This window comes from Lontra canadensis, unplaced genomic scaffold (genome assembly GCF_010015895.1).
Source record: "Lontra canadensis isolate GAN:19392208 unplaced genomic scaffold, GSC_riverotter_1.0 scaffold24, whole genome shotgun sequence".
NCBI lineage: Eukaryota > Metazoa > Chordata > Mammalia > Carnivora > Mustelidae > Lontra > Lontra canadensis.
Window position 1 is genome coordinate 1,559,727 of NW_022631018.1, and position 27,622 is coordinate 1,587,348.

At 39.7% G+C, this 27,622-nt stretch overlaps 1 protein-coding gene across 1 annotated transcript in view; it reads right to left on the bottom strand.

Moving 5' to 3' along the window:
- Positions 1 to 27,622, bottom strand: part of PLA2G4A (phospholipase A2 group IVA) — a 159,598-nt gene that overhangs the window by 81,084 nt on the left and 50,892 nt on the right. Inside the window, exons 5-6 of the mRNA XM_032862608.1 lie at positions 6,097 to 6,245; positions 5,297 to 5,410 (exon numbers count right to left, since the gene is read on the bottom strand). Of these exons, the coding sequence (XP_032718499.1) occupies positions 5,297 to 5,410; positions 6,097 to 6,245 (263 nt within the window). The remainder of the gene's footprint in view (positions 1 to 5,296; positions 5,411 to 6,096; positions 6,246 to 27,622) is intronic.

Here is a 27,622-nt window from a genome sequence, read left to right on the forward strand (position 1 = left end):
GTGAAGGATAGTGTTATCTGCAGTTTGTTTGTTTGCTTATTTATTTAGAAAGTGCATGAGTGGGGGGAGGGGCAGAGGGAGACAGAGAGACAGAAGCTCAAGCAGACTCCCTGCTGAGGCAGAGCCCAACACAGGGCTGGATCCCCTGACCTCAGCACCACAGCCTGAGCAGAAATCAAGAGTCAGATGCCCACCGGACTGAGCCACTCAGGCAGCCTCTCCAATTTGTCCTTAAATGCATCAAAAAAGTAAGATGGTTTGGAGCACGGGGTGGCACAGTTCGTTAAGCAGCCAAATCTTGGTTTCAGCTCAGGTCGTGATCTCAGGGTTGTGAGATTGAGCCCCATGTAAGGGCTCTGTGCTCAATGAGGAGTCTGCTTAAGACTCTCTCCTTCTCCCTCCTTCCCTTCCCACCCCACCCACTCTCTCCCCCCCCCTAAAATAAATAAATGGTATTTAAAAAGTAAGATGGTTTGATGGATGGGTAGAAGGGCAGATACGTGGCAAAGTAAACACAGTAAAACATGAATTGTAGAGTCTATGTGTCAGTTATACAAATCTTTCAACTTTTTTTCCATGCTTAAAAATTTTTATAATAAAATTTGGAGAAAAATATAACACTTTAGAAAGCCCTTCCCTGACTATATAAACTTCAGTTGCCCACCAACTATTCCTTATCCTATCCCTCTGCTCTATTTTCTTCACAGTATTTCTCTCTAGAGGATATTGTACTGACTGTCCTTTGCTTTCTGTTTCTATATACCTCCCCCATTAGAATGCAAGCTCTCTGGGAACCCGAACATCATCTGTCACGTCCTCTACTATTTGCCCATCACCTAGAATACTGCTTAGAATACAAGTTTTAATAACTCCTAAGTAAGTAAATTAATGAACAGATGCTTCATGACACTACTTATTGTATTACTTATCAGTTTACACATGAATGTTTTACTCCTTTCCAAATGGATTACTAGTTCCTTGAAGATGAACCTGTAGCTTTCTTAACATTTAGCAAAGTATTAGCTACAAAATTTTAGCTGCTCAAATTCTCATATTAAAAAATAGTCTACTGGGTGGCTGGGTGGCTCAGTTGGTTAAGTGTCTGCCTTTGGCTCAGGTCATGATCCCAGGGTTCTGGGATGGAGCTCTGCATTGGGCTCCTTGTTCAGCGGGGAGCCTGCTTCTCCCTCTCTACTACTACTACTACTACTACTACTCTCTACTACTACTCTCTGCTACTCCTTACTGCTGCTCATGCTCTCTCTCTCTCTCTCAAATAAATAAAATCTTAAAAAAAAATAATCTACTGATAGGTCAGTATTTTAAAATCATATAATAAATTTTTTTGGCAACCCTGGGTGGGCACAAGATAAAAAATTTTTATTATTGCATTATTGTTTTGTTTCCATATCTGTAAAATGTAAAGAATTAAAAATTCTTGAATGAAAATGGTCATATAAAAAAGGTATTCTTTCTTGATCATAGAACTTTATAAATTAGAAAGGATTTTACAAATAAATTAATCAAAAATTCTATTTTAGAGATGAAGAAAATAAGGCAGAAAGAAAGAGTGACAAATCAAACATTGTAGAGGGAGACTAGTGACCAAGACAAAATGAGAGAATGGATCTCCCAATTCCCTGAGTGGATAGTACAAGCCCGTGGGAATCTGGCAATCTCCATCTGGAGACTCCCGTTCTTTTTCTAGCTGGCTGCTGGCCACAGAAATCACTCTCTGTTGACTCAGTATTGACTTCTGGATGACAAAATTTTGAAGAAGTTTTTGTTAATAATGTCTTGGCAGGAAACCTGTGTTCTCTCTTCTCTCTTGGCCAAATCCAAGAGTTGTTTTTATTTTTTATTTTTTTTTTTACTGTTTCAGACTGCTATAATCAAATTCAAGAATTGTTTAAAAACTTCTTTTTCTCACATTATTCCCTCGCGGTCTGTTCTGTCTCACCTCTGTGAACAGTGTGGAAAGAAGCCCGTGCTCCTCTGAGAGATGGGATGCAGAGGTGAGGCAGGGCTAGACAGCATGCAAAGGGCATGCCCCGTGATCTGGGTAATGCTGCGGGACCGGGGGGGGGGGGGGGCTCTCCACCCAGCCATATGCATTCACCTTTCTCCCCTTCACCATCGCAGGTCACCAACGTAAACAACTGTCCTTCAGATACAAACTTCAAAGGACTCTTAAGAAAAGAGTGATGAAGAAAAGCTGTTTGGTCAACTGTTTTCTCAGGCTCACTAAAGAAACTAATTATGTAAGCTACTTTAAATGCAGGAATGTAGAAAGTCTTTTTTAGAGCCCGGAGGTTACACAGCTAACCATAGGAAATGACAGGAGAAGAGGAAATGCATGTTTCCCTCCAATATCTTCTCCCATGATCAGACTCAAGAGGGGGGAAAACATACTTTGGAGAGGCCATTCCATGCTTACAAAGCTCTCAACAAACATTTACTGAGAACCAGTTCTAGCAACTCGATTTAGGAAGGTTGGGGGATGTTAGCCTGTGGCCACCTCTAAACCTTATCCCACCACACATCGACATGTGCCTACAAAGCCTCGTAACTTGCCAGGCCCCGACTTGCTTTCAAGACTCCATGCCTTTGCATTTACATAGTACTTAATATGTTCTAAGCACTCTATGTATGGATGGATACATCTATGTGCATACAGAAGTGATATATATTTCTATAACCAAGCATCATTATATACTTAATATGTAATAAATTCTATACTTAATAAATACATAAACTAAGCAACACATTGTATCTTATGTAAAAAACTACATAAAAGTATAGTTATGCATGGATACATCCATGTGCATGCAATAATTTTTTAAGATTTACTTATTTATTTTAGAGAGAGAGAGAGAGAGCAGGGAGGGGCAGAGGGAGAATGAGAGAGAAACCTTAGCAGACTCTGTGCAGAGACTGACTGTGCATATAGTATTGATATGTAGTTCTATAACTAAGCATTATTATATATTTCTTTTTTTAAAGATTTTATTTATTTGAGAGAGAGAAAGAGAGAGAGAGCATGAGCAGAGACAGAGGCACAGGGAGAAGCAGACTCCCCACTAAGCAGGGAGCCCAGTGCGGGGCTCAATCCCAGGACCCCGGGATCATGACCTGACCTGAAGGCAGACGCTTACCTGACTGAGCCACCCATGTGCCCCCCCCATATATTTTATATGTAATAAATTTTATACTTAATAAATATATAAACTACATAATATATAATCTATATCTTATGTAATATGCTATAAAAAGTACAATTAAAAATTACATCTAAATGTATTTAAACTACATGTATATGTAATATAATTATACTATATGTTATTATATGGATATATTATATATAAGTAAAATTAAGTCATTTTATCATAAACTCTCTTACGAGATATTAGCTCCTTTCTACAGATGAGTAAATCAAGACATGGAAGAGCTAAGTGACTTCACCAGGATGAAACAGATAGTAAGAGACAGAGCCGGCATTTAAACACCAACCTAGCTGCCAATGCCAAGGCATTAACCACTATTCAACCTATTCAAAATCATCTACTCGTACGCTGCGGTCACTGGCTTCCTCTGACAACAGTCTATCTTTATTCCGTCTTCCAACCACACATTCCTGATTGATGGCTTCTCTCACCGTACGGTGGTTTCATTTCTCACATGTTTCTATCTCCTCTGCCCACTTCCTGTCCCAACCCCCACCTCACCTCCACTCCCACAGAGAGGTAACTGAGGGAAGAGGCTCCTGTGTCTTATTCTTTATTTTCCTTACACCAAGCACAGTGGCTGGTACACAGCGGACTTCAAGAAACATTTGCTAGAGGAATGAACACCAGAACTTAAAAAAAAAAAAAAAAAAAAAAAAAAAGGCAACAGAACTATGGACAGTGTATCTCTTGGCACCGGAGTAAGACCTGTAGAAAACACTTCCTGGAGCAGCTAATGGAGTCAGCAGGGCGTGTGGGATTGGAGTGTCCCCAAGACAGCTGGGCTGCCCCGCTCGCATGAACTGGTCAGGTAGCCCTTTGGGCTTAAGTTGGTTTCTAAACAGTTATACATTCATCTGGTAAATACAAACTGTGTATTACCTCCGTGACTGGGCATGCATAACCAGTATTCCTGACCTATAGGATTTTGGTTTAGGGTGAGAAGGAGGAGATAAGATTGAACAATTTAAATGACTCAGTCCCAATGAATACCATAGATAATTATCTTAGGGCTTCAGAGAAGGAGGAGGTCACTTGGGATAGCAACAGAAAGGAGGTGAGAATTAAGGAACAGGCAGGTTTACGTGAAGACAGCAATCTGAAGTCATTCCAAGGATGAGCAAAAACAGGGCGCCTCTTCCAACAAGAAATTAATACATTAACCAGCTTTCTGGATCCTGGTCTGTCATTCGTTTGCATTTGTCACTGTAAACTTCGAAAATAGTTCCTTATAAAATTCAAAACCTAATGTTTGCTCTGTATTAATAATCTTTCTAGGGCTTTGTGATTCCTAAATTATGAAATTGCAGAAACACAGCAAACCTAGAAATGTAAAAACAAAACAAAACAAAAAAAACACCCAAAACCTATTCCTTCTGACTTTTCATTGTTGTAGCCCTAATTATTTGAGGATTATTTGAGACAGAAATATCCCCCCATAGAGGCTTAATTTACTGCTAAACATGTAATTTTGGAATAGTTTGGATGTTCCAACAGTTTTCTTTAAAAAAATTTTTTTTTTTTAATTTATTTGAGAGAGAACATGAATGAGAGGGAGAGGTAGAGGGAGTGGGAGATAGGGAATCCCAAGCTGACTCTCCGCTGAGCAAGAAGCCTGATGTGGGTCTTGATCCCATGCCCCTGAGATCATGACAGGAGCCCCGAAATCAAGTCAGACACTTAACTGACTGAGCCACTCAGGTGCCTCCAGAAGTCATCTCTTTGAGTTTTCTCTCTCTCTCTCTGCCATTCCTCTCAGATTTTATATCTTCCTTTATCCTCTCAAAAGTTTTCGTAGACCTCCTGGGGTGGGGGGAGAGGGGAGTCCAAAGCCATTGCCTCACTTAGAGCAACAACAGAGATTAATGTCTCTGTATTATTTAGTAGAATACTTCAATCAACACTTATAAATATCAGAACAATAAAAAGATTTGGACAGGAAGTAAAAGGGAACACGAAATTTTCTCTTCAAAAAGCACACATTCAAACAAACAAATAAATAAAAAAGATCCCAGAATAAATAGAGTTTTATCTGACATAAGGTTGAAAAATAATCCTGTTGTGTCACTTACTTGGTTGAAAATAAAAGGAACCTCTTTCTTCTCTCCCACTTTCATAGAGGAAATGGGGAACGTTGCTGTCCCTAAAGTTTCATCCATGACATAATTGGCATCCATTAGTGTGACCTGTAGAGATTAAAAGGTAGAGTACAGGAATACAATTTCTCTTCGATCTATGGAAATTATATCTAAAATTTCTACCACAGTTAAAAAAATGAGAGTTCTCAAATGATATTTAATAGCCAATCGAGGCCCTCAATATTCAACTGGCTATAATACTTTGTCTTTTCTTTCTGACACTAAAACAATCATAAACTTTTTCATTTTCCTGATTGACTTATTCATTATCATGTTTTCAAAAATGGAACCTTGCCATTTTGGAGTATGAGAAATAAATTAATGTAGAAAATCCACACAACCATTTTAGGAAAGATCTATCTTAACTTATTTTCAGGTTACTTATTTTCAGTTAGAAACTTTAGATTAACAAAGCTAATTTATTTTAAAGTTGGAATCCACTGATGATATTGTTATTCTGTTGTACTTGGACCCTCCTCTATATAACAGAAAATATGTTTTCCCCAAAGCACACGAAGAGGATAAGATTCTTCCCAACCCCACCTAACTCTTGTGCTTCCCACTGGACACTCACATCACTTCTCACAGATCATGCACAGCCCAGTGTTCCGGGCTGCACAGCTGGACCCCACCTACACCTGCCTGAAGGAAAAGAGGGCACGAAAGGGACAAGCTCAAACACCAGCTTCAACATGAATGATGACCATCGAATGGTCTACAAATGATTCACTGACCTCCAAAACATTTTCCTGGTTAGGATCCAAAATAAACTCGAAGGTCTCATTCCACACAGGGTTTATATCATTATTGAAGTGTCTTGTTCTCTTCCTGCTGTCAGGGGTGGAGGAGATGAAAAGTTCCACATACGGATCTGGAGTGTCAACTGCAGACAGTAAACACAAGTGAGAAGGATGCAAAAATGTGATTCATAATGCCTAATTTGTTTTTATTAGTATGTGTTGTCAGATTATTTTTAGTGAATCTGTAGGAACATATTTAAAATAGCTGAAATGATATACTTTACAAGGGAAGAACACCATAGTTTAGCTACTTCTTACGTGTTATGTCCCTGCCCATCATAATAGTCCTGGGAGAAGGAATCGTTTATGAGGTGATTGACTCAGAATTCCTCTATTCACCTGAAGGATATGTTCAATCAACACCTCAGGGGAACTGCTAAATGATGAGAACAGTCTCACCCAGCTAACTACAGTAGAACCTTCACCCTGGACAATGATGGTGACAAGACCATGGGTTCAGGATCACGGTGCTTGTCTACATTAGAAAAAGTATCCTAATTACTTTATTTGCCAAACAAAATAATGAAAGTCAGTGTGAGATAAATATTGCTTGTAGTTAAAGGTTGCCTTGTATAGCTGTACAGGTTGTACACTGAACACTCTCAGTGGGCTGGCATTTATATTAGTGATCAACAGATATTTCTGTATTTATTATAGAAGTATTCAGTCAGATGGAAGTGGGTGTCTCAAGGAAGTGACAGCTTTTCTCTTGTATATAAAGACCTGCTGGAGTCAGGGCATGGTGTGGGTGCCATTTTAAACAGAAGGAAACAATGGCAAATAAAGGAACTATTTAAATTTCTTCTCATTATATATTCAGATAGCAACAAGGCAACTGACACGAAGCTGTAAAAACACTCATTGCTCCCTTCTTAGTGGTTCCACTGAATCCTCACCATCTTACAACATTGCACACACTATATTTTATGGATGTAATTATACATGTATCTGTCTTTCCCTACAAGACTCAACAGTTTGAGGGCAGGGATGAAGTCTTCCTCATTTTTATCTCTTCAGAACCTAACAAGTATCACAATACTCAAAAATCTCCTAACTTAAGGACTCGACTTTTCTCTTTAACACATCCTTTCCCATGTAATCATTGCAATTCATAACTATAAAAACCAACAGTTGAGTAATGACTGCTAGGATCTCTGTTAAGCACTTTATACACATTAGTTTGGTTCAAATCAACCAAAGGTGGTACAAGTAAGTGCTCTCTTTTAGTGTTGAGGCCACAGGAACTGAGAGATGTTCAGCAATCTGTCTAGTATCATCCAGCTAGTAAGTCTCAGAGGAAGATCCGGCTGCAACAATTATTCTCTTAATGACATCATGCTCCTAAGTGCTAAAGACGAGATCATAAGGTAGGCATTGGTGTCAAAAGAGGAGCTGAACTTAGTTATGGAAAAGGGGGGGAAAGGATAGAGGGAGGAAGGTACGAGGGAGGAGGGAGAGAGAGGGAGAGAGGAAGGAATATAGGTAGTGAGGTGGGGAGGGGAAGGGAGAGGGAGAGAAAGTGAGAGAAAATGTGGTGCAGAGATCCACAAAGATATAAAAATTGAAAACAAAGGAAAAGCAAAGATAATAGTTCTCAAATTATTGCTCTTCAAAGAAAAATTTTTTAGAAAATATATTTTGTCTTTCAACCATAGTTATGGTCATCAAACAATTTAACCAATGCCCTTCACTTAATTTTTAAGCACTGTTCATAGTTCTATGCAGCGATCACATTTTTTAAGTATGGCTTTTTATTGTAAAGTGGAATGATCTACAAACGAGGTATATGCATTTGGAATTGTTCTTTATTTAATTTTCTCACTTGGACTTAAAGCACCGTTGGTCAAGGGCAGCTGAGCCTCAAAAGAGTACAATATAAATGCCTAGGGTTCCAGTTAAAAATGCAGACCCTTGACCCTCGTCCCCTAAGACCTATGATCGGTAGAGCTGCAGAGGGCCTAGGAATCTGCATTTTAAACAAATATTCTAGCTGGCACTGATGTAGATCACCTCCTGTTCATACTTTTGATATCCTGTTTTAAGAGAAAAGGAAATAGGCAGTTTGGGGTAATTTACTTATTTGTTATTTATTTTCACAGAGGTATAACTGGCATGTAATATTACGCGAGTGGAAGGCATCCGACGTGTTGGTCTGAGACACTTACATACTGCAATCTCTAACTCAATGCTTCTCTCTCTCAAGAGGATCACGGAAGACAAACTAGAAAACAAAAGACTGAATGCGACAAGGTGACACTTCCCACCTCCTCAACCAACGAGGAGACGTTCCTTTGACTCAGCCATATTTCTGCCATGGTGCCAGAGCTCAAGATTGCAAATCAGAAATAAAACGACATATTTAGAACAGCAGGTGGTGAAAGATCATCAAGAAAAATATCTTTCCTCTTTTGAGTAGAAGTCAGCACATGATTCAAGGAGAAGATTCAGTTGGGACTTCACGTTAAACGTATAAAACTGTAGTTCTTCTTCATCCCACAGGGCAGGTTCTTTCTCATGGGGCTAATGCTCTTTTCTATCTGTTTCCCCGAAACACGAGAAAACCCAAAACCAAGCCAACAAAAAAAATCTGGAAAACAAAAAGTGTCTGGGAAGACGAGGCACGCAAACGGTAAACATCACTCATTCATTCAACAAGCATTTGAGTGCCTGCTTTATGCCAGGAACCTCCTGTCAAGCAGCTCAACATGAAACTGCAGATTTGGATGATGGGAGTGAGTCAAATGCTAACAGCCTAATTTTAGAGGCAAGAGTAAATGCGAGGCAAGCAGATACACTACGCCAGTGACTAGTAACTCAGTCACCAGGTTATTACCCACAAATAAGTCAAATGGTAGGTGGAGAAATTGCCTTTGAGGCTTGGTCTTCATTTGAATCTGAGGAGAGGAGGGGGAGGTTTTCTTGGGCCAAACGAGAAGGAGAGAGCAGAATCGTACGCTCCTTGGGAGAAAACATGTTGGAAAAGAATGTGGCAAAATGAGGAAGCATCAGTCAGTCAGTCAGGGAGGGAAGCAGCGTCCAAGCATTCTGGACATTCCGTGCAGAACCTATACTTCGGCAAATTCTAAGTCCGACCAAATGATAAAGAAAAAAGCATATAAGACGCCAACACTACGCTTGGTATCAAAACATCCACAGACAGACCTTTTTTGGGGGGAGTGGGGAGGTCAAGGGATAGAAGTATTTTAAGTGAACATACAGAAAAAGCTCTCAAGAGTGAGGGGGGTCCCCACGGGGTTGGCCCTGAAGGCCTTCAGGGCTGTTATAGAACGCTAACCGGGGACCTTAAATCCTTCTACCATCTCTGCTGGTATCACCATCAAGCAAGTCATAACACCTTCAGTGGCTTACTTCCTTTTTAGGGTCTGGTTATTCTTTGCTGGTCACAGGTGATTCTCATAAAAAGACACCCACCCCACACGCCTAGGGCAGGGTGGTCTGGTTTGTTCCCTTATCTCTGGTTTCCCCACACCTCCACATTTTTGGGATTTCTGTGAGCCTGATCACCTAACCACCTCTCTATCTCTCCCTACCTAGCTGCCTGTCCCTTACTCATTCCTCTCCCTGGAACAGTAATCCTAACTGCCCTTAGGGAAGGGGACGATGACAGCTCTGGCTGCTTCCTGCTGAAATGGGGAGGTGGGCTGTATGGCAGTTAGAATCTATCCAGGGGTGGGTCCAGTGGGGTCCTGATGGGCAGGAAATGGTACATACATCGGCACATGCAAAAGGATGAACATAAAACATGTATGAGGCCCCAAATCATGATCCCATCCTTTAACTAAGATCCCCAATTACCAATTTTGTCAAACACATCCGTAGATATCTTGATCAGACAGACCTTTTTATTTTTATTTTTTTATATTTTAATTTTTTTATTAACATATAATGTATTATTAGCCCCAGGGGTACAGGTCTGTGAATCACCAGGTTTACAAAAAACAGACCTTTTTTATTTTTTAAAAGATTTTATTTATTTATTTGATAGATCACAAGTAGGCAGAGAGGCAGGCAGAGAGAAGGGGGAAGCAGGCTCCCTGCTGAGCAAAAAGCCTGATGGGCGGCTCGATCCCAGAACCTTGAGATCATGACCTGAGCTGAAGGCAGAGGCTTAACTGCTGAGCCACCCAAGTGTCCCAAGACAGACCTTTTTTAAAAGCCAATTAGAATCCAGGTCAATTGTCACTCTGGATTCTGCTTTTCACTTTTAAATACAGTCAATATTCCGCAACTCTGGTCAAGAGGGTAGTTTCTTGAGCTTCTCCCCTTGCTTCATTAGCAAGAGACCTCAACGTGAAGTTGTCAAAGGGCATTGGGCAGTCGAAAACCACAGCCAGCTGCAAACTCTGATACCGCCACCGGCATCGCAGCTGATCTTTGCAAGTTGGGAGAGACATGGCCAGCAGCGGCGGACGCTGCAGGGTGAAAAGGAGTTTTAGGACCTGAGTTTAACATCGGATTACGATCATCACGGAGCTCACTTTCTTCATATCATCTATAATCTTCATTGGCTTTGGAAAGAGAAAGCTTCAGGGAAGCTTTGGAAAGGGAAAGCCGTCCATTTTGACAACAAAGCTAAGCCCAGTGCTTTAGATATATCCATTAAGGGGAGAAGAAAAAGGCAAATGCAGGAAAAGAAAATGTTCGTTTTTTTGTTTTTGTTTTTTTTTTGTCCTGTACACTTAATTCATTTTTGTGAATTAAGGCCTATAGGGTAACTGGGTGTTGAGTCACGGATTCGACTTCACCTTGATTCGTTCCAGCCAAACAGGCGATAAACCAAAGAATTAAGGTGTGGGCAAAGAGGTTCTTACCTCTCGTCCTTTTATTTAAATCCTGACAAACAAAAATGTTGCAAGTGTGGGATACAGATCTTCGTTTGCTCCTATGAGATGACATGAAACTACATGTACCAGAAACGGCTTCAGAATTCCTGGGTTGTAAAACCTCTCCTAAAGCAGTTATGATAGTAGTTTAAGGAGTGCCTACCTAAATTAATAATAGGTCCATCTGTCATTTCAGCTTTGTCTGAGCAAAATATTATGTGATTCATGACAGGGGCTGATGGCGGCTTCTGCACTCTCTTAAGATCTATTTTAAATGTCCTCCGTTTGCTTTCTCATATCCACTTTGCTCAGCAACTTAAACCCTCTGCTTTAAATAACGATGACCTACAACCTGTTATAATTCTTGCAATACGCAGAAAAAAAAATCCCCCAAGGGGTAGTTCTCCCAAATTCACAGTCAGAATATCACTTTCCAAATAGCTCTTATCGCTGATGGTGAGCTTAAAGTGGGTTTCTCAACATGCGTTCCTCTAAAGCACCTTCACAGAATCATCTGGAGTGTCGAAAACGCAAACACTTGACATCCTCAGTAACTTAACCAGGTGATTCTTATATACACAAGTTTGAAAAACATGGTTTAAAGTATATATTATTAGGGGCACCTGGGTGGCTCAGTCATTAGGCGTCTGCCTTCGGCTCAGGCCATGATCTCAGGGTTTGGGGATCGAGCCCTGCATCTGGGCTCTCTGCTCAGCAGGAAGCCTGCTTCTCCCTTTCCACTCCCCCTGCTTGTGTTCTCTCTCTCTCTTTCTCTCTGTCAAATAAATAAATAAATAATCTTAAAAAAATAAAGTATATATTACTAGAATAGACTAAACAACACTGATATGAGTAATAGCCACAGAAAAGCAGAAACACTTTGGCACTGAGAAGTCAGCAGGCTTATGACCTTCTGTCATGGAGTTATTCTGCCCATAGGCCATATTAAGCACAATCCAGTAATTCACTTCCGTTTCTTTCCAGCCATTAAAGACATTTCCAAGTGGTCACATGAAAACAAATCCAAGAATAAGGTACGTGGGGTGTGTTAGTTGGCAATCTATGGAGGGTGACAGGCTGATATTCAAGCATTCTGCTTCTGTCACCATCAAAATAGGAATACCACAGTCAAGACCAAAAATTAAATAACAATTTGTTGAAATAAATGAATCTGAATTGTCCTCAAATGTCGTCCTTCCTTTGAAATATTTATGATTTCGTGACAACGCTAATTATGTGGAGAATTTAAATCTTTTTGACTTAAAGGTTTAAAAACTTAAAGGGTTTGTGATGGCCAACCTTTTCACTTTTCCTGTACCACGCTGGCCAAGTGGCTGGCCAGGAAAGGGACTGTTAGCCTTATAATAAATGTATGAATATTAATAGCAGTTTAGTTCTTTTTTTAACGTACAGTTTTTGTTGAAGGATAATATACAGGCTTAAGAGTTAGCAGATCATAACTGTAGTCTGTTGAGTTTTCAGGTCAAGATACGTAACATTACCAGCATTCCAGAAGCCTCCTTCAACTCCCTCCAGAAGGGTGACTACTACTACCCTGCCTTCTATCACCAGAGAATATTTTTACCTGCTTTTTATCATTATATAAATAGAATCAATAGCACAATATGTACCACCATTATGTTCGTGAGATCCATCCACGCTGACATGTGTAAAACAACGTGTTCATTATTATTGATGTAAACTGTTCCACTGTATAAATGAATATTCCATAAAATATCTATCCATTTCACTGTTAACAGACATTTGGATTGTTTCCAGTTTGGGATATTACCAATGGTGCTGCCATGAACATCCTTGGACATGGCTTTGGTTACATACAAATTTGTATACACATGTATGTATCTGCTGCAAGATTCCTATGAATTGGATTACTTAGAAGTGAAATTATTATGCCATGGTACATACCCCCTGGTGTTAACAGTCACAGGACAGCACATCCTTCCCATACTTAATACTCTCAGTCTTGTAATTTTAACCATCTGGTGGATCAAGAATGGTATCTCTGTGGATTTATTTCATAGATCTTTGATGACTATGAGATTGAGTACTTATTCACATGTTGTTTTTTTTTTTTAAGATTTTATTTATTTGACAGACAGAGATCACAAGTAGGCAGAGAGGCAGGCAGAGAGAGGGGGGAAGCAGGCTCCCCGCTGAGCAGGGAGCCCGATGCGGGGCTCAATCCCAGGACCCTGGGATCATGACCTGAGCTGAAGGCAGAAGCTTAACCCACTGAGCCACCCAGATGCCCCTTGATCTTATCTTTTGGAACACCTGGCAATTCTCAGCAGAATGCCAGACCTTTTTATGAAAATCTGTGAGGCAGCTAGATCTACCTCCACAGAGCACCAGCTTATCTTCTGGCAGGCAGTGAGAATAGGACGTATCTCCTCAATTTAACCCCAAATCTCAAATTTGAGATTGACTCAAATCCTTGCAAGGTTCAGCCTACCTCTTGTTCATTCCCACTGTGTAGTAGGCTTACATTTGGCAGTTCTGATCTCCAGTATTTTTCCCTCTTAGCACCGTGAGGCTGCCAATATCTCTGCTTTGTTTGGGGGGGATTTTATGTTTGCTTCTCAGCCTGTTGCCCTGCACAGATTAAGACTTTGGCTAGTGGACGTGGTGAAGGCGCTCTCTTTCAGCTTCTCTAGGCTTCCCTTCTCTCAGAGATCTTGCCCCATCAAATTCTAACTGGCTTTAGAAATTTTCTGAAATGCAGTTTTTGTGTCCCCAAGTCCTTCGAGATTGCCAAAGCTCTGTGGGATTCTCTGCCTCTTCACTGCCTAGCTACTTCCCACATCCCTGTGTCCCTGTTACCCCCCAAACCCACCTAGATCCAGTAGTGGAAAGAGGGGGGAATCGGCTTGCAGAACCCTGGGTCTACTTCAGTGACTTCTTTTCTCTGGGATATTGGTCCTTCAAATCCCAGTTGACAGTGGCTTTTCAACCCTTCAGACATTTTTAAAATTAATTTAATCTGTGGCTTCTAAGTCGCACTTAAGGGAAATGAATGCTCTGCTTCTAGTCACTTCAGCCCGTTCTAATGACCACTGAGTCATCAACCTGACCCAACATATACTAATCCCTTATTCCTTTTATCGTCACTCCTCACATGACTGTCCAGATATTTACTGCACTTCTCAAGTTCCCTACCCACTCCTCCTCATCCAAGGACACAACTCAGACTCCTCCTTCCCTGGGAAAACAAAAGGGGAGGATTAGATGTACTCATTCAATTTCCCTTCCACATACCTCACAACCATAGCAATATTTATAATTAGAAAATGTATTTATTCATACTTAATGATCTGTTTAAAATTATTCATACTAAGACCTTCAGGTCATAGAAGAAATAGGCTCTATACCCTCTTCTTTCAATTTCATACTATTCTCTACCTCTTCTATATCTCATTTATCCCTAGCCCCAAATTGAATCTGTAATTATTTGCTTTGCCCTGGCCACATCTTCTCAACCTATAAACACATACAGATCAATAACAAAATAAACAAAATTTCATTAATTTTTGCCAATTCCTCAAGATTCTTCCTATCCTCAGCAAAGAGTCTAGAAAAATAAATGTAGTCTATACTGGGGCAGCTGGGTGGTGCAGTCAGGTAAGCGTCTGACTCTTGGTTTCGGCTCAGGTCATGATCTCAAGATCTGAGATCGAGCCCTGCATCAGGCTCCGCGCTCAGCAGAAAGAGTCTGCTCGAAATTCTCTCTCCCCCTCTCCCTCTCCCCCTCCCACTATGCTCTTGTTCTCTCTCTGTCAAATAAATAAATCTTTTTTTAAAATGTAGTCTAGGGGTGCCTGGGTGGCTCAGTGGGTTAAAGCCTCTGTCTTTGGTTCAGGTCATGGTCTCAGGGTCCTGGGATCGAGTCCTGCATCAGGCTCTCTGCTCAGGGGGAGTCTGCTTCCCACTCCCTCCCGCCTGCCTCTCTGACTTCTTGTGATCTCTCTCTTTGTCAAATAAATAAATAAAATCTTTAAAAGAAAATGTAGTCTATACTGTTTCTAACCCCATCATCTTGTAAAATTCTGACACATTGTGCTCCACCTCGTTCTATTACTTAATCAGTTATTCTCCCTATTGTAACTTTTTTCTCGGCTTTATTGAGATATGAGATGTACAACATGATTATTTGATACACATACTGCCAAGTGACTGTCACAGTAGGGTTGGTTAGCAACTCTATCTCCCCCACAAATGCCATTTCTTTTTGTGATGAAAACCTTGAAGATCTACTTTCTTAGCAACTTCCAAATTGCTAATATTCCAAATACTCTATTACTCCAAATACTGCTAATATTGTCATTACAAATTGTTAACTATGATAACTATGTATTGTTAACTATGTTATTGTTATTGTTAAGTACTGTTCACAGTATTTTTTTGTTAACATATTGTTAACTACGTTATATATGTTAACATATGTTAACTATGTTAACGATACATTAACAGTATTGTTAACTATGATCACCATGTTGTAATTAGATTCCCAGAACTTATCCATCTTATATCCTTTGACGGACAACTCTCTATACCCACCTCCCGCTACCTGAGTTCCTGGCAACCACTGTGCCCCTATTGTAGCTTCAATATAGAACTCAATGAGCTTTTTCTCAATGCAATAGCCTTTGTGCAAATAAAAGACATCACTATTTGTGATTTCCTACCTAGTTCTATAAATGTTCCCTTAGCATATCTTTCTCTACCATTTTCCCCCTCAATTCACACTAACTTGTGGCTTTCATGTCACACCTCTTAGATATCCCTCAAAAGAGACCTTCGAGATGAAGTGAACCCCTTAAAAAAATGAATGCTCATGTAGTCAAAACCGACTTGTAAAGGAATGACCCTGTTATTTACAGTCTTAAAAAACACACTCAAAATGTACCCCTCAGATTATGCACACATGAATCCTGCAGTTTGATTAACCTCAGATCCTTTAAAACTAATAGTCTTCAAGGTTTAAAGTGCAGTCATAATGCATTCATTCACTCCCTCAAGGCTGCAAGAAGCAGGTGGTATAAATACGACAAACATGAGATTCTTGCCACATGTCCATATAAATCCTGTTGCTGAGTAATACATTTTTAAAGGTTTCCATCTTTTTTTAACCATTCTGAATCAATTCTGGAAGTCCTTTCATCCTCTCTTGGCTCTAGTTTACACATAAATAGGACGCTCTCCCTAATCTACAGCTCTGAGCCCCTCTGTCTTCTGAGATTTTGAATCTGTTCTTGAAAGCCTTGAAAATACCTCAAACTCAACATGTACGAAACAAATTTATTTCCTTTCCCTCTTTCTTTCCTTACCTTCAAGAAAAAAGAAAAACAAAGCAAAATAAAACCAAACCCTAAAAGTAAAAACTTGTGATTTTTCCTGACTTTCCAATTTTACTTCATGGAGCCCCTCACTCCCAGCCATCAGAGCTGGAAACAGGAGACTCGTTCTCTTTTCCTCACAGCTCCTGTATCCAATCTGTCTCACTGATTCCACCTCTCACGTGGCTGTCACCTCTGCCTCCTCAAGCCCACTCAAAACATCACCGCCCAGTTCAACTAAGCAATACCTCTCATCTGGACCCATCACATAATCTCGTAGTTGCTTATCTTCCCCGCAGTCAAACCACTCTTTGTAATGTCTCCACCATAAAGCCACAGTCCTCTTCGTGAAACACACTTTTGTCCTTCACAGACTAGGACTGGGAGGGGAGGCCTAAGCATGGTGAGAAAGGGCTTACAGAAGGGTGCCTGAGTGGTTCAGTGGGTTGAGCTTCTGCTTTCAGCTCGGGTCATAGTCTCGGGTCCTGGGATCCAGCCCTGTGTCAGGCTCTCTGCTCGGCGGGGAGCCGGCGTCCCCCTCTCCCTCTCTGCCTGCCTCTCTGCCTACTTGTGATCTCTGTCTGTCAAGTAAATAAATAAATAAAATCTTAAAAAAAAAAAAAAAGAAAAAAGAAAAGAAAGGGCTTACAGAGGCCTCCTCACTGGACCCCAGGTTCTCCTTCCAGTCAGTGACGCTCCTCCACCATGCACAGCAGTATCACTCTCAGGAGTTAACACTTAAAGCCATGAGGAATGTCTGGAATCCACACATTTCGAACATTCCATACAGTCACACTGATGGCGGAAGCATTGGTTCTGAGTAAGAAAACATGGATTCTCTTCTACTTGTGCATATCCTTATGCTTTCTTTTCTTTTTTTAAAGATTTTATTTATTTGAGAGAGAGAGAGTAAGAGAGAGAGAGATCAGTGGGAGAAGCAGACTCCTTGCCAAGTAGGGAGCATGATGCGGGACTCGATCCTGGGACTCTAGGATCATGACCTGAGGCGAAGGCAGTCACTTAAACCAACTGAGCCACCCAGGTGCCCTCCTCATGCTTTCTTCTGACATTTTAGCTGATAAGTAAACATTATTAAGTTGTGTCCTTGTCCTAAGAATTTTCAAGGGTCCAAATACTATACACATAAAAGGACAAGTGGAATGAGATATTCTATTTTTCCCTTATCCAGTTCACACATCCCTAGTCCACTAGTTGTTCTGTTTTTTTTAATCAGGTTAAGATTGTCCACTACAGATCATGTTCCCTAAAGGCCACATCTATATATATCTCTGTAAAATAAAAATAATTCTACATCAAGCTTCAACTTGCTGATTTAGGAATTATTATTCCCATCAAGTAGATGAGGAAGCTGAGACTTGGAGGTCTTTAGTAACTTGAGCGAGGTCATTCAGAGACCAGATTTTAGCCTAGTCTTTCTGAAGCCAAATTCCTTGCTCTTTCAAATACACCAACACTAATAACTCTTACCTATTTTGTGTCTATTAACCTGAAAGCTCCGTGATGGCAGGAACTACGCCCTTCCCATCCACTACTAGAGTCTAGCATAAACTCTGAGACATTACAGGAACATATAAATATTGTTGAAGTAATGGGCGATGGACTAGCTCCAAGCAATACTGCAGAAAAGGTGATCTTTACTTTAGGTACACCAACCTTCCCTCTAACTTCTCTCTACTCGTGGCTAGTATGTCTCAACCTTCCTGGAGCTCTGTCCCACCCCATTCATTTGTATTTTAATGTAAGTCAATGCCAGTCATCTCTTCCAAATGAATTTGCATTTAACCTTTATTTCCAAGCTCTAAATGCAAATATAGTAATAAACCTTTGAATCCCATCTTGCCTCCCTTAATAACTCCAAGGAACAGGGTAGAGTGTCAAGGGACTTGTTTGCAGACAGGAGTCCCTGCTTCCTCCAGAAAAGGCTTAGAGTTGGAATTGTCATGAGGACAGATGCTGAAGGAGAGTCCCTGCAAATTGCTAGAAATGCAGAAGCTAGAAAAGTTAGTGAATTCAAAGTGGTTTTGTAAAACGGAACTTTCAGCCGTGATTCTGGATACACTGGAGAGAGAAGAAAAAAGCCCTTACAATGAGAGCAGCATCTTCTAGCAACTCAAAACATCACAGAATACCTTTCCCTCATCTGAAATTGCAAAGCACTTTGGCACATAGCGGGACTGTAGCCAGTGAGGTGTTTTTTGTTTTGTTTTGTTTTGTTTTTGTTTTGTTTTGTTTTGTTTTGTTTTGTCTTTTGTTTTTGTAGCCAATGAAGTTTATCTGAGGCACGACTGTTGCTAATTGAAATTACAAAGCAGTTTTATTCACACTATTTTTAAATCCCTTGATCAGGCAGAGTCTCCAATTTGAACTCTCCCTGTTTTTTCATCTTTCTTTTTCTCACAGCCTCAGATCTATAAAAGCGGTTTCTCAGGTCACATGTTTCCTTCTGTAAAGGGACATGAAACCATCAGAATGTAGCATCAGTCAAACGGACACCAGGAAGCAAGCCCAGTGGCATCGACACACAAATGACTTGGTACTGCTGGAAACCAGCAGTGGACTCAGTACATTGCGGACGTGGGCGACCATCCAGCTTATGGTAAAACAGATAGCAGCAGCAACAACAAAATTACTGTGAAGAATGTTGATATTCACGAGAAAACAGAGAAAGATCAATTCAAAACAACCCAAAGCCAGCAAACGTCAATCTAGAACAGAACTGAAATTTCGCTTGCTACCTGCCCTACCTTTTAGCGTCAACTTCTGTGATACCTTCTTGGAAGGAAACAAAAATACCTGCGTTATCAGTGTCTATGTCTGGATGTTTTTATAAGTTTAGAATCTAGGAATGTTTCTTGGTATCTGTTTATGTTGGAGAGGAAGGACCTGTTCTCCAAAAACTCTTATGTAGTATTAGAAAACATATTAATTTATTTATATTGTCACTGTTAGCTATACGGATTTAGCCATAGATACGCATTCTACCCTACAAAAGAATGATTCTTATTTTTTATTAACAAAGGAGTTCTCAACCTTGACACTACTGACATTTTGGGTCAGATAATTCTTTTTTTTTTTAATTTTTATTTTATTTTTAAAAAATTTTTAAAAAGGTTTTATTTATTTATTTGACAGAGAGAGAGACCACAAATAGGCAGAGAGGCAGGTGGAGAGAGTGGGGCGGCGGGGGGGAGGGGTGGAAACAGGCTCCCTGCTGAGCAGAGAGCCCAATGTGGGACTCAATCCCAGGACCCTGAGATCATGACCTAAGCCGAAGGCAGAGGCTTAACCCACTGAGCCACCCAGGCGCCCCTTGGGTCAGATAATTTTTTTCTCTGCAATGCTTCCTGACCTCTACACGCCAGCTGTAGGATCCCCCAACTGTGACAGTTAAAAATGTTCCTAGATTTATAGCCCAATGTACCCTGTGCAGCAAAATCAACCCCCCACCCCTGTTTAGAACCACTATACTGAAACAAGGCATTATCCTTGGTACTTGACGTTTATTCTCTAGCATAAACCATTAAAAAATGACCAGATTCCCTAATAATGTATAGTATACATACTCTGTCCCATGTTTAAAACTCTTTATGATATTTTTCTAAATCGAAATGTCAAAACTATTTAATAATAACATAATAAGATTCTACTTAGTTTTAAAACCTATCTCAATCTCCATTCAAGCTGTGAAGTCCTCTGGGAAGCTTACTGCCAACACTTTTCAGAATCAGTAACATCACATAGCCTAGACACAAAATTCCTGAGTGCATACCTTCTTGGGTTGGTTTCCCAGAGTTATTCATACCTATTTCATCTTCTCATCTAGACCACAAATAGCTCAAAGGCAAAGCCACTGTACAAGTAAGCATCAGAGTGAGATAGGTGTAAGTTGTAGCCATAAAACCTAACAGCCGTGTGATTTTAGATTATTTACTTAATGTCTTTTTAAAAAAATGTTTGTACCCATAAAATTAAAATAAAAACAGCACATATCTTCTCGTGTTACTAAACTGAATAAATGAAGTGTAATCTTAAATTCTAAGAACTCTCCTTAGCATTTTATTTATTATTTAACATGTATTGTGTACACTCTCCATCAAACACCTTTCTAAACACTTTAGAATTGTATTTAATCCTCATTAAAAAACCTATGAGGAAGGCATTACTATTACCCCCATTTAACCCCTAAGGAAACTGAGGCCTAGAAAAGTTAAGTAACTTACCCAAAATCATGGGGTTAATAAATAGAAGGGAGATTGGAATCCGGACAAGCCAGTGGCTGAGTCCTTGCTCCAATCTCTAAGCCATGCTTCCTCTTGAGTATGGGACAGGCCTTCAATCATTACCTACTACATGTATTACGTTTATTTCTTTTATATTTCTCAAGGCACTGAGTAAGTAGGAGGTATAAACAACAGAAGCTCAGCATTTATTGATGAGGATGTTAATAACGGACATTAATAATGCGTTACATATTTCTTTAACATTTCTTATGCAAAGTTAAAAGTTCAAAGCTCTTATTTCATTTCACACCTGCAGATTACAATTAACCTTGTACATCAACTTAAAATAGTTCTGTCTAGAATTTTATCTAAAATATTTCATAAAAAAATATATTGATGCATTGGGAGGAGTAAGAATGGAATAATACTTCTAAGGAGTCACTAACATTTACAAAATCCCCAGACTATCCCATGGCTAGGTTTCATTAGTCATTGCCTTCCCTAGTCATTTCAATCTCTACATTATATACTTTATATTTTTTTAAAAAGATTTTATTTATTTATTTGACAGAGAGAGAGATCACAAGTAGGCAGAGAGACAGGCAGAGAGAGATGGGGAAGCAGGCTCCCTGCTGAGCAGAGAGCCCAATGTGGGGCTTGATCCCAGGATCCTGAGATTATGACCTGAGCTGAAGGCAGAGGCTTAACCCACTGAGCCACCCAGGCGCCCCCATATAACCTTTATATTTTTAAGAAAAATTTTAAAATATGGAAATATACTAAAAGAACATATATGATAAGTGTTTTCACATAAATATTTAAACTTTTAGAGCAGCAGACATATTCTCTTTGACATAAAATGTTTAAGAGCATACTTTTTTGAGGAAATTTAAGAAACATTTAACTATTTTTAAATTTAATTCCATGAGATATTAATCACAACTTTTCAATACAGAAGTGGTATATGACTTTTGGCAAAGAGAATTTACTTAATACCAAAAAGATGGTTGCATATCAGTTTTTTAAAAGTTTTTAGAATGAAGATATCCCTTCACTGGGTAGAACATTAACATGTTAAACTATACATGTGAAAAATATAAAAAGTACTTTAAGGGGTGTTTGGGTGGCTCAGTGGGTTAAATAAAGCCTCTGCTTTCGGCTCAGGTCATGATCTTGGGGTCCTGGGATTGAGCCCCGCATCAGGTTCTCTGCTCAGCAGGGAGCCTGCCTCCCCCCGCCATCTCTCTCCCTGCCTCTCTGCCTACTTGTGATCTCTCTCTGTCAAATGAATAAATTTTAAAAAATCTTTAAAAAAAAGTATTTAAAGACAAAGAAACTCAAGTATGGGACATACATGGTTTAAAAAAAAGCTACATAAATAATCTCCATCAGTGACAGGTCTTTAAAAAAAGAGAGAGAACATGTGGACTGTGTCTCTATTAGTACTGGTAACATACTCTTCATTTTGATGGGAACCTGATTTTATTATCTCTCAAAAGCACTGCTAGCAAATGCACAACTGGAATACAGCTGTTAATCTTATTGACTAAGTGTGTTGAAAATCTACCCAAGGACTGACTGATATCATCAAATTATCACAGGACAGTATTTACTGTACTCATCAGGCCTGGACACACAAATATATACATATAAGACACACACAGAGACACACACAAAATCTTATGACATGTAAATAAAGATAAAAAGGACTAACTGTACTCATAAAACATTTGGCCATTTACTAGACTACGTGACATTCGAAATGAAAGAAAAACAGTAGTGCCCTCCTAACACAATCTATTTCTCAACTTTACAGAAAATACAAGATAAGGGATCTGAGACAGGCATGTTCTGGAACATTTTATTCATCTTGAAATTATCTCCCATAAAACTCCCACTGGGAAACAGTTTCATTATACATAGAATTTTTAAAACCTTGGGTGGATTCTCAAAAACATTCCAAAAATATTAGTAAACCAAAACTCGTGTTCATCATTAACTAAGGGCTAATGCTAGGGAAATGTCTGATTTCAGAAAAATATACTTAAGGGTAGCAGGTGGCCACAGGCCAACAGCAGTGCCCTTTATAAAAAATATATATTTGAAACAATAATTAATCTAAGAAAAGATTGATTCTATTAATCCAAAGGTGTTATAAAGTTTCTGTACATTGAAACCCAGGAAGATTCTAGATAGCTATGGATAGAAATAACAGCAGCCTGGGTCACTCAGTTGGTTAAGCCTCTGCCTTTGGCTCAGTTCACGATCCCAGGGTCCTGGGATCAAGTCCCACATCGGGCTCCTCGATCAGCAGGGGTCTGCTTCTCCTTCTGCCTGCTGCTCACCCTGCTTGTGTGCTCTCTCTCTCTCCAACAAACAAATAAAATCTTTTTTAAAAGATGGAATATATATGTATATTTTATTTTATATTATTTTATTTTAATTATCTTTTAAGAGAGGCAAGTGGAGGAAGTGGCAGAGGGAGAGAGAGAATCAACAAGGGGCTTGATCTCACCAAAATGAAATCAAAACCTGCACCCAAATCAAAAGTCAGATGCTCAACCGACTAAGCCACCCAGGCACCCCAGAAATTATTTTAAAAATTCTCTCTTTAGGGAACCTGGATGGCTCAGTGGGTTAAAGCCTCTGCCTTCGGCTCAGGTCATGATCTCAGAGTCCTGGGATTGAGCCCCACATTGGGCTCTCTGCTTGGCGGGGAGACTGCTTCCCTCTCTTTCTCTCTGCCTGCCTCTCTGCCTACTTGTGATCGCTGTCAAATAAATAAATAAATAAAATCTTTTTAAAAAAAATTCTCTCTTTAGGAGGCCCAAAGAAAGCAATATCCAAGACAAAAGGTATAATCACACACATTTGTGTATCCTGTTCATTCATCCAAAATCCTCTCAGATCTAACTACTAGGCCAGACTCAAGGCTAAGCACCAATTTTCTAAAAAGTGAGTAAGACACAGGTTTTACAAATGCTTCATTAAGATGTCCGGGTGACAAGGTGTTAAACAGAAGTCCAGACCGCTGTCAGAGAAGTACAGGCGTGAACTGTGCCCAAGGGTATCAGAAAAGACAACAAAAGTGCCATTCCCCCATTCCTTTCTTCCAAGCTGAAAAAAGAAGGATCTAGCAATTTCCTCAACACATTCGCCATGGACATTTCTTGTCTCCCAAGATGAAAAAGTGAAAATTATCCCAGGGCACAGACTATCCCCAAAGAATATTCTTTAGCTCACACAAAGATTATATTTAAGAAATAAATGTCTTCTGATTTTGGTATCTGAAATAATTTTAACCATAGTAGGTAATAGTTATTGAGTGTGTACCATGGTTCAGGCATGAGAATAGTTCACATTAGTCAACTCCTTGAATTCTCCTAACATCTCTCTGGTGAAAAAAGAAGACAGAGAACTAGGGACTAGGGAGTAGTAGTGTTTTGCCTCTGGAGACCACGTTCGTTCATAAATACACTCTGCCTCCTCCCTAGAGATGTGATCACTGCGATACCCAAGATAATACATTTTCAGTCATTTCTACATTGTTCTTACTGCTGATGAAGATTCTTAAAAAATTAAATAGACAATGTTTCTAGACATACATACCCAACACCGTGCCTCTCAGGCAAATGTTTACAATTCAGAAGGTTGAGTTCTAAGCTCCTTTCGCAGGGGATTGGTAACACTATGTGTTGAGAGTCATGTCCCTTGAAGCGGCTAAATCCTCTTGGTGTTTCTAGAGGTGAGGGGATCAAGGCTACTGCTTGGGAGAGAAGACTGGAGGAAAGAGGAAGACCTTTCCTAGACCTACTCAATCAGAATATGCACTTTGGCCAAGAACTCCTGGAGATTCTTATGGACATTAATGTTTGAAAAGCACTACTTGGGGAGATGAGGTTAGCCTTGGACCTGCAAATGGCATAGCTACTTAAAAATTAGGAACTTGGTCTAGGTCTTGCTATGAGTTTACCTGCAATAAAACATCACTTACCCACAGACAGAGACATTATGAAAAATAAAAGCTTGAGGTTCTTAAGAAAAAAGAGTACCTTATTAAGCAATACAATCTTATAAAAATTGGCTTCAGTACAAAGAGTTCATAATTCTCCCAAATGTATGTATTTTTTCTTAAAGTTTCTATGTTGGAATTAAGCTCTGTGTTCTCCTGAATACTTAAGGAAAGAAGATCCATCTACTGTCCTACAACTGTCCTTGAAGATCCTAACGTTGATGATGATAATTCTGTAAAGACAAAGAGTTCAGTGTCCATTAAGACCAGCCAAGAATCCTTAACATATGTACTTAATTCGGCTGTTAAAAATATCTAACACTGCTGGGGCACCTGGGTGGCTCAGTCGGTTGAGCATCTGACTCCTGATTTTGGCTCAGGTCATGATCTCAGGGTGGTGAGATTGAGCCCTCCATCGGGCTCTGTGCTCAGGATGGAGTCTGCTTCAGGATTCTCTCTCCTCCTCCCTCTGCCCACCACCCCCATGCTGGCTTACTCTCTCTCAAATAAATAAATCTTTAAAAAACACAGAAACAAAAACACTATGTTATGCATTTTCTGATTTCATCTTAGGGAATGAAACATGACTCTAATTCTAGTTCTGAATTCTGAGACTAGCCTCCATTGTCATACATGATCTGCACTTTCGCCAACACTTTTTAAAAGGAGCAGAAACTCAGTGAGGTCGTTAAAACATTTTTTTTTTTTTTTTTTGCTAGCTATTTCATTCTGTTTTAAAATCGGGTTTGTGGCCAGGGTTATGTGTTTTTTGTTTCACATACGTGCAAAGGAAACTATCACCAACTGAAATTTTATGGTCACTGTAGTCATTCTGCAAATAGGTAACTTCTGCTAGAAGAGGAAAGGAACAATAAAGAATACGAAGTTTAAAACACATCCATCCAACACCTGTGCCTGGTGCAATGTTAACATGCCCCTGGCTACATGTCAGATCTAACTACAACTTCCTCTACCTTTAAAAGGGAGAGTTATGTTAATACTGCCAAATTAATGCAAAGTATTTGTTTTAGAAATAAGACTATGGTGAGTCAGGCGCAAAAATGAACTTCAAACTACCTCTTCATAGGACAGGAGCATAAGAAGGCAAGGAAGGGCTGTCCCTGGGATACTGGTCTGAATGAAATAGTTGGACACACACTGAAATTAGCAACCAGGACCAGGAAGGGGTCGTCCTGTTCTTGGCTGGCCTAGGGCCCTCAGGTAAAAACAAAGACATGAGTCAAGTGTTACGATTCAAATGTCAGCTTTCACCCCTCAAAAGACAGTTCATGGGGTGCTGCTAATTTTATTATGATGTTTTAGCAATTTAATACAGTATTTTTAAGTGGAGATAATTAGAACAGGATGATTTATCAAGGGACAAAATAAAAAACTGATATAATCTTAATAAAAGGAAAAAGGTGGATATAGGTATTTTACTGGCAATCAACCACTTGATATGTGTGGTACCCTTGAGAAGGCCCCCACATACACAGACAAAACCAAAAAAAACCCAATAGTAAGCTGTCATTCTTCTTTACCAACATGTAAAACTTTATGGAAACTTGCCTTTCTAAATAAATGCAGACACATTGTATCAACAGCAGAAAAGAGTGTTGGGTTTCTGTTTTCGTGGTCTTCACAGACTTTAGGACAATTCCTATAGCTTAATTCTTGTCCATACTAAAGGAACTTCTATATACAAGATCCCAAATTCAGTTTACTTGGTAATTTGTATAAATGACAGCAAATGCCAACGCCTTCTCTCACTGTAATATCCTACAACTTCTCAAAAATAAAGTGCTCGGCACTGTATATCATCCTTTTACTTTTTCATGCTACCCTTCTCCATGAATTCATTTCTCTGAGACTTTCTCTTTCTTTCTTCTTATCTCCTCCTGACTTTCTATAAACTTACTAAGGTGACATAAAAGGCTGGCAACAAAAAAAAATTATGTAATAACTCAAGTGAAATAGTCAAATATATCTGTTCCGCGTTTCATGAGATGAATTAACATCTCATGTTAATTTGTAAGTATTATTATCAATGTCACTCATCTACATTTAAAAGGACACTTCCTGTACCACCGTCTCCTCTGCCTTAATTCTAAAAACCACAGGCCAAGCGCCTGTACCGATGGGGGGAGCTGCTAGGAAATCAGATCCACACCAGTTGAAGGCAATTCACAGAGCAGAGAGTTTTAACTGCTGTTGGGCTCATCTTAAAACACAGCAAAACCCACTGTCTCCGCTCGACAGAGTCCTGCACTATGGGAATCCTCCACGGTGTACGTTGCTGCTTTGTATAAGAACCTAACTATATTTTTTTTAAAGTCAAATTAGGTCAGTAACTTGCATGCGTGGTGAGTTCCTGACACAGGCCTCAGTGAATTAAGAACAGCTTTTCTAACCGTCAACCTCTTGAATTATAAAGCCTATGCCTTTTCCCCAGGTCATGAGGGATATACCAGTTTTTAAATATGGCTTTTGATGTGTCTTCTCTTTCTTCCGGTGAGTTCTCATTAAAATAATGAAAATGCAGGGGGAGCCTGGGTGGCTCAGTGGGTTAAAACCTCTGCCTTCGCCTCAGGTCATGATCCCAGGATCCTGGGATCGAACCCCCCATTGGACTCTCTGCTCAGCGGGGAGCCTGCTTCCCCCTCTCTCTCTGCCTGCCTCTCTGCCTACTTGATCTCTCTGTGTCAAATAAATAAAATCTTTTAAAAAATAAAATAAAATAAAGTAATGAAAGTGCAAAGAATTATAAAAAGCAAAATAAGAATCACCTCAGAAGAACACTGACAAAAGAGTGATTGGGTTGGACTGAAGTAGGAGATAAAATTTAGAATATAAACCACTGGTCCAGATTAAAGTTGAAGAAACTGTCCTTGTTCCCTCACCTCTCATGAAAACCTCTCTCAGCCAAAGATTCTATGTCCTGTTTCTCATTTTACTTCTTTTACCCACTCCCCAGACATTCTTTTTCATTCATCAAAGGCTTGAGCACCG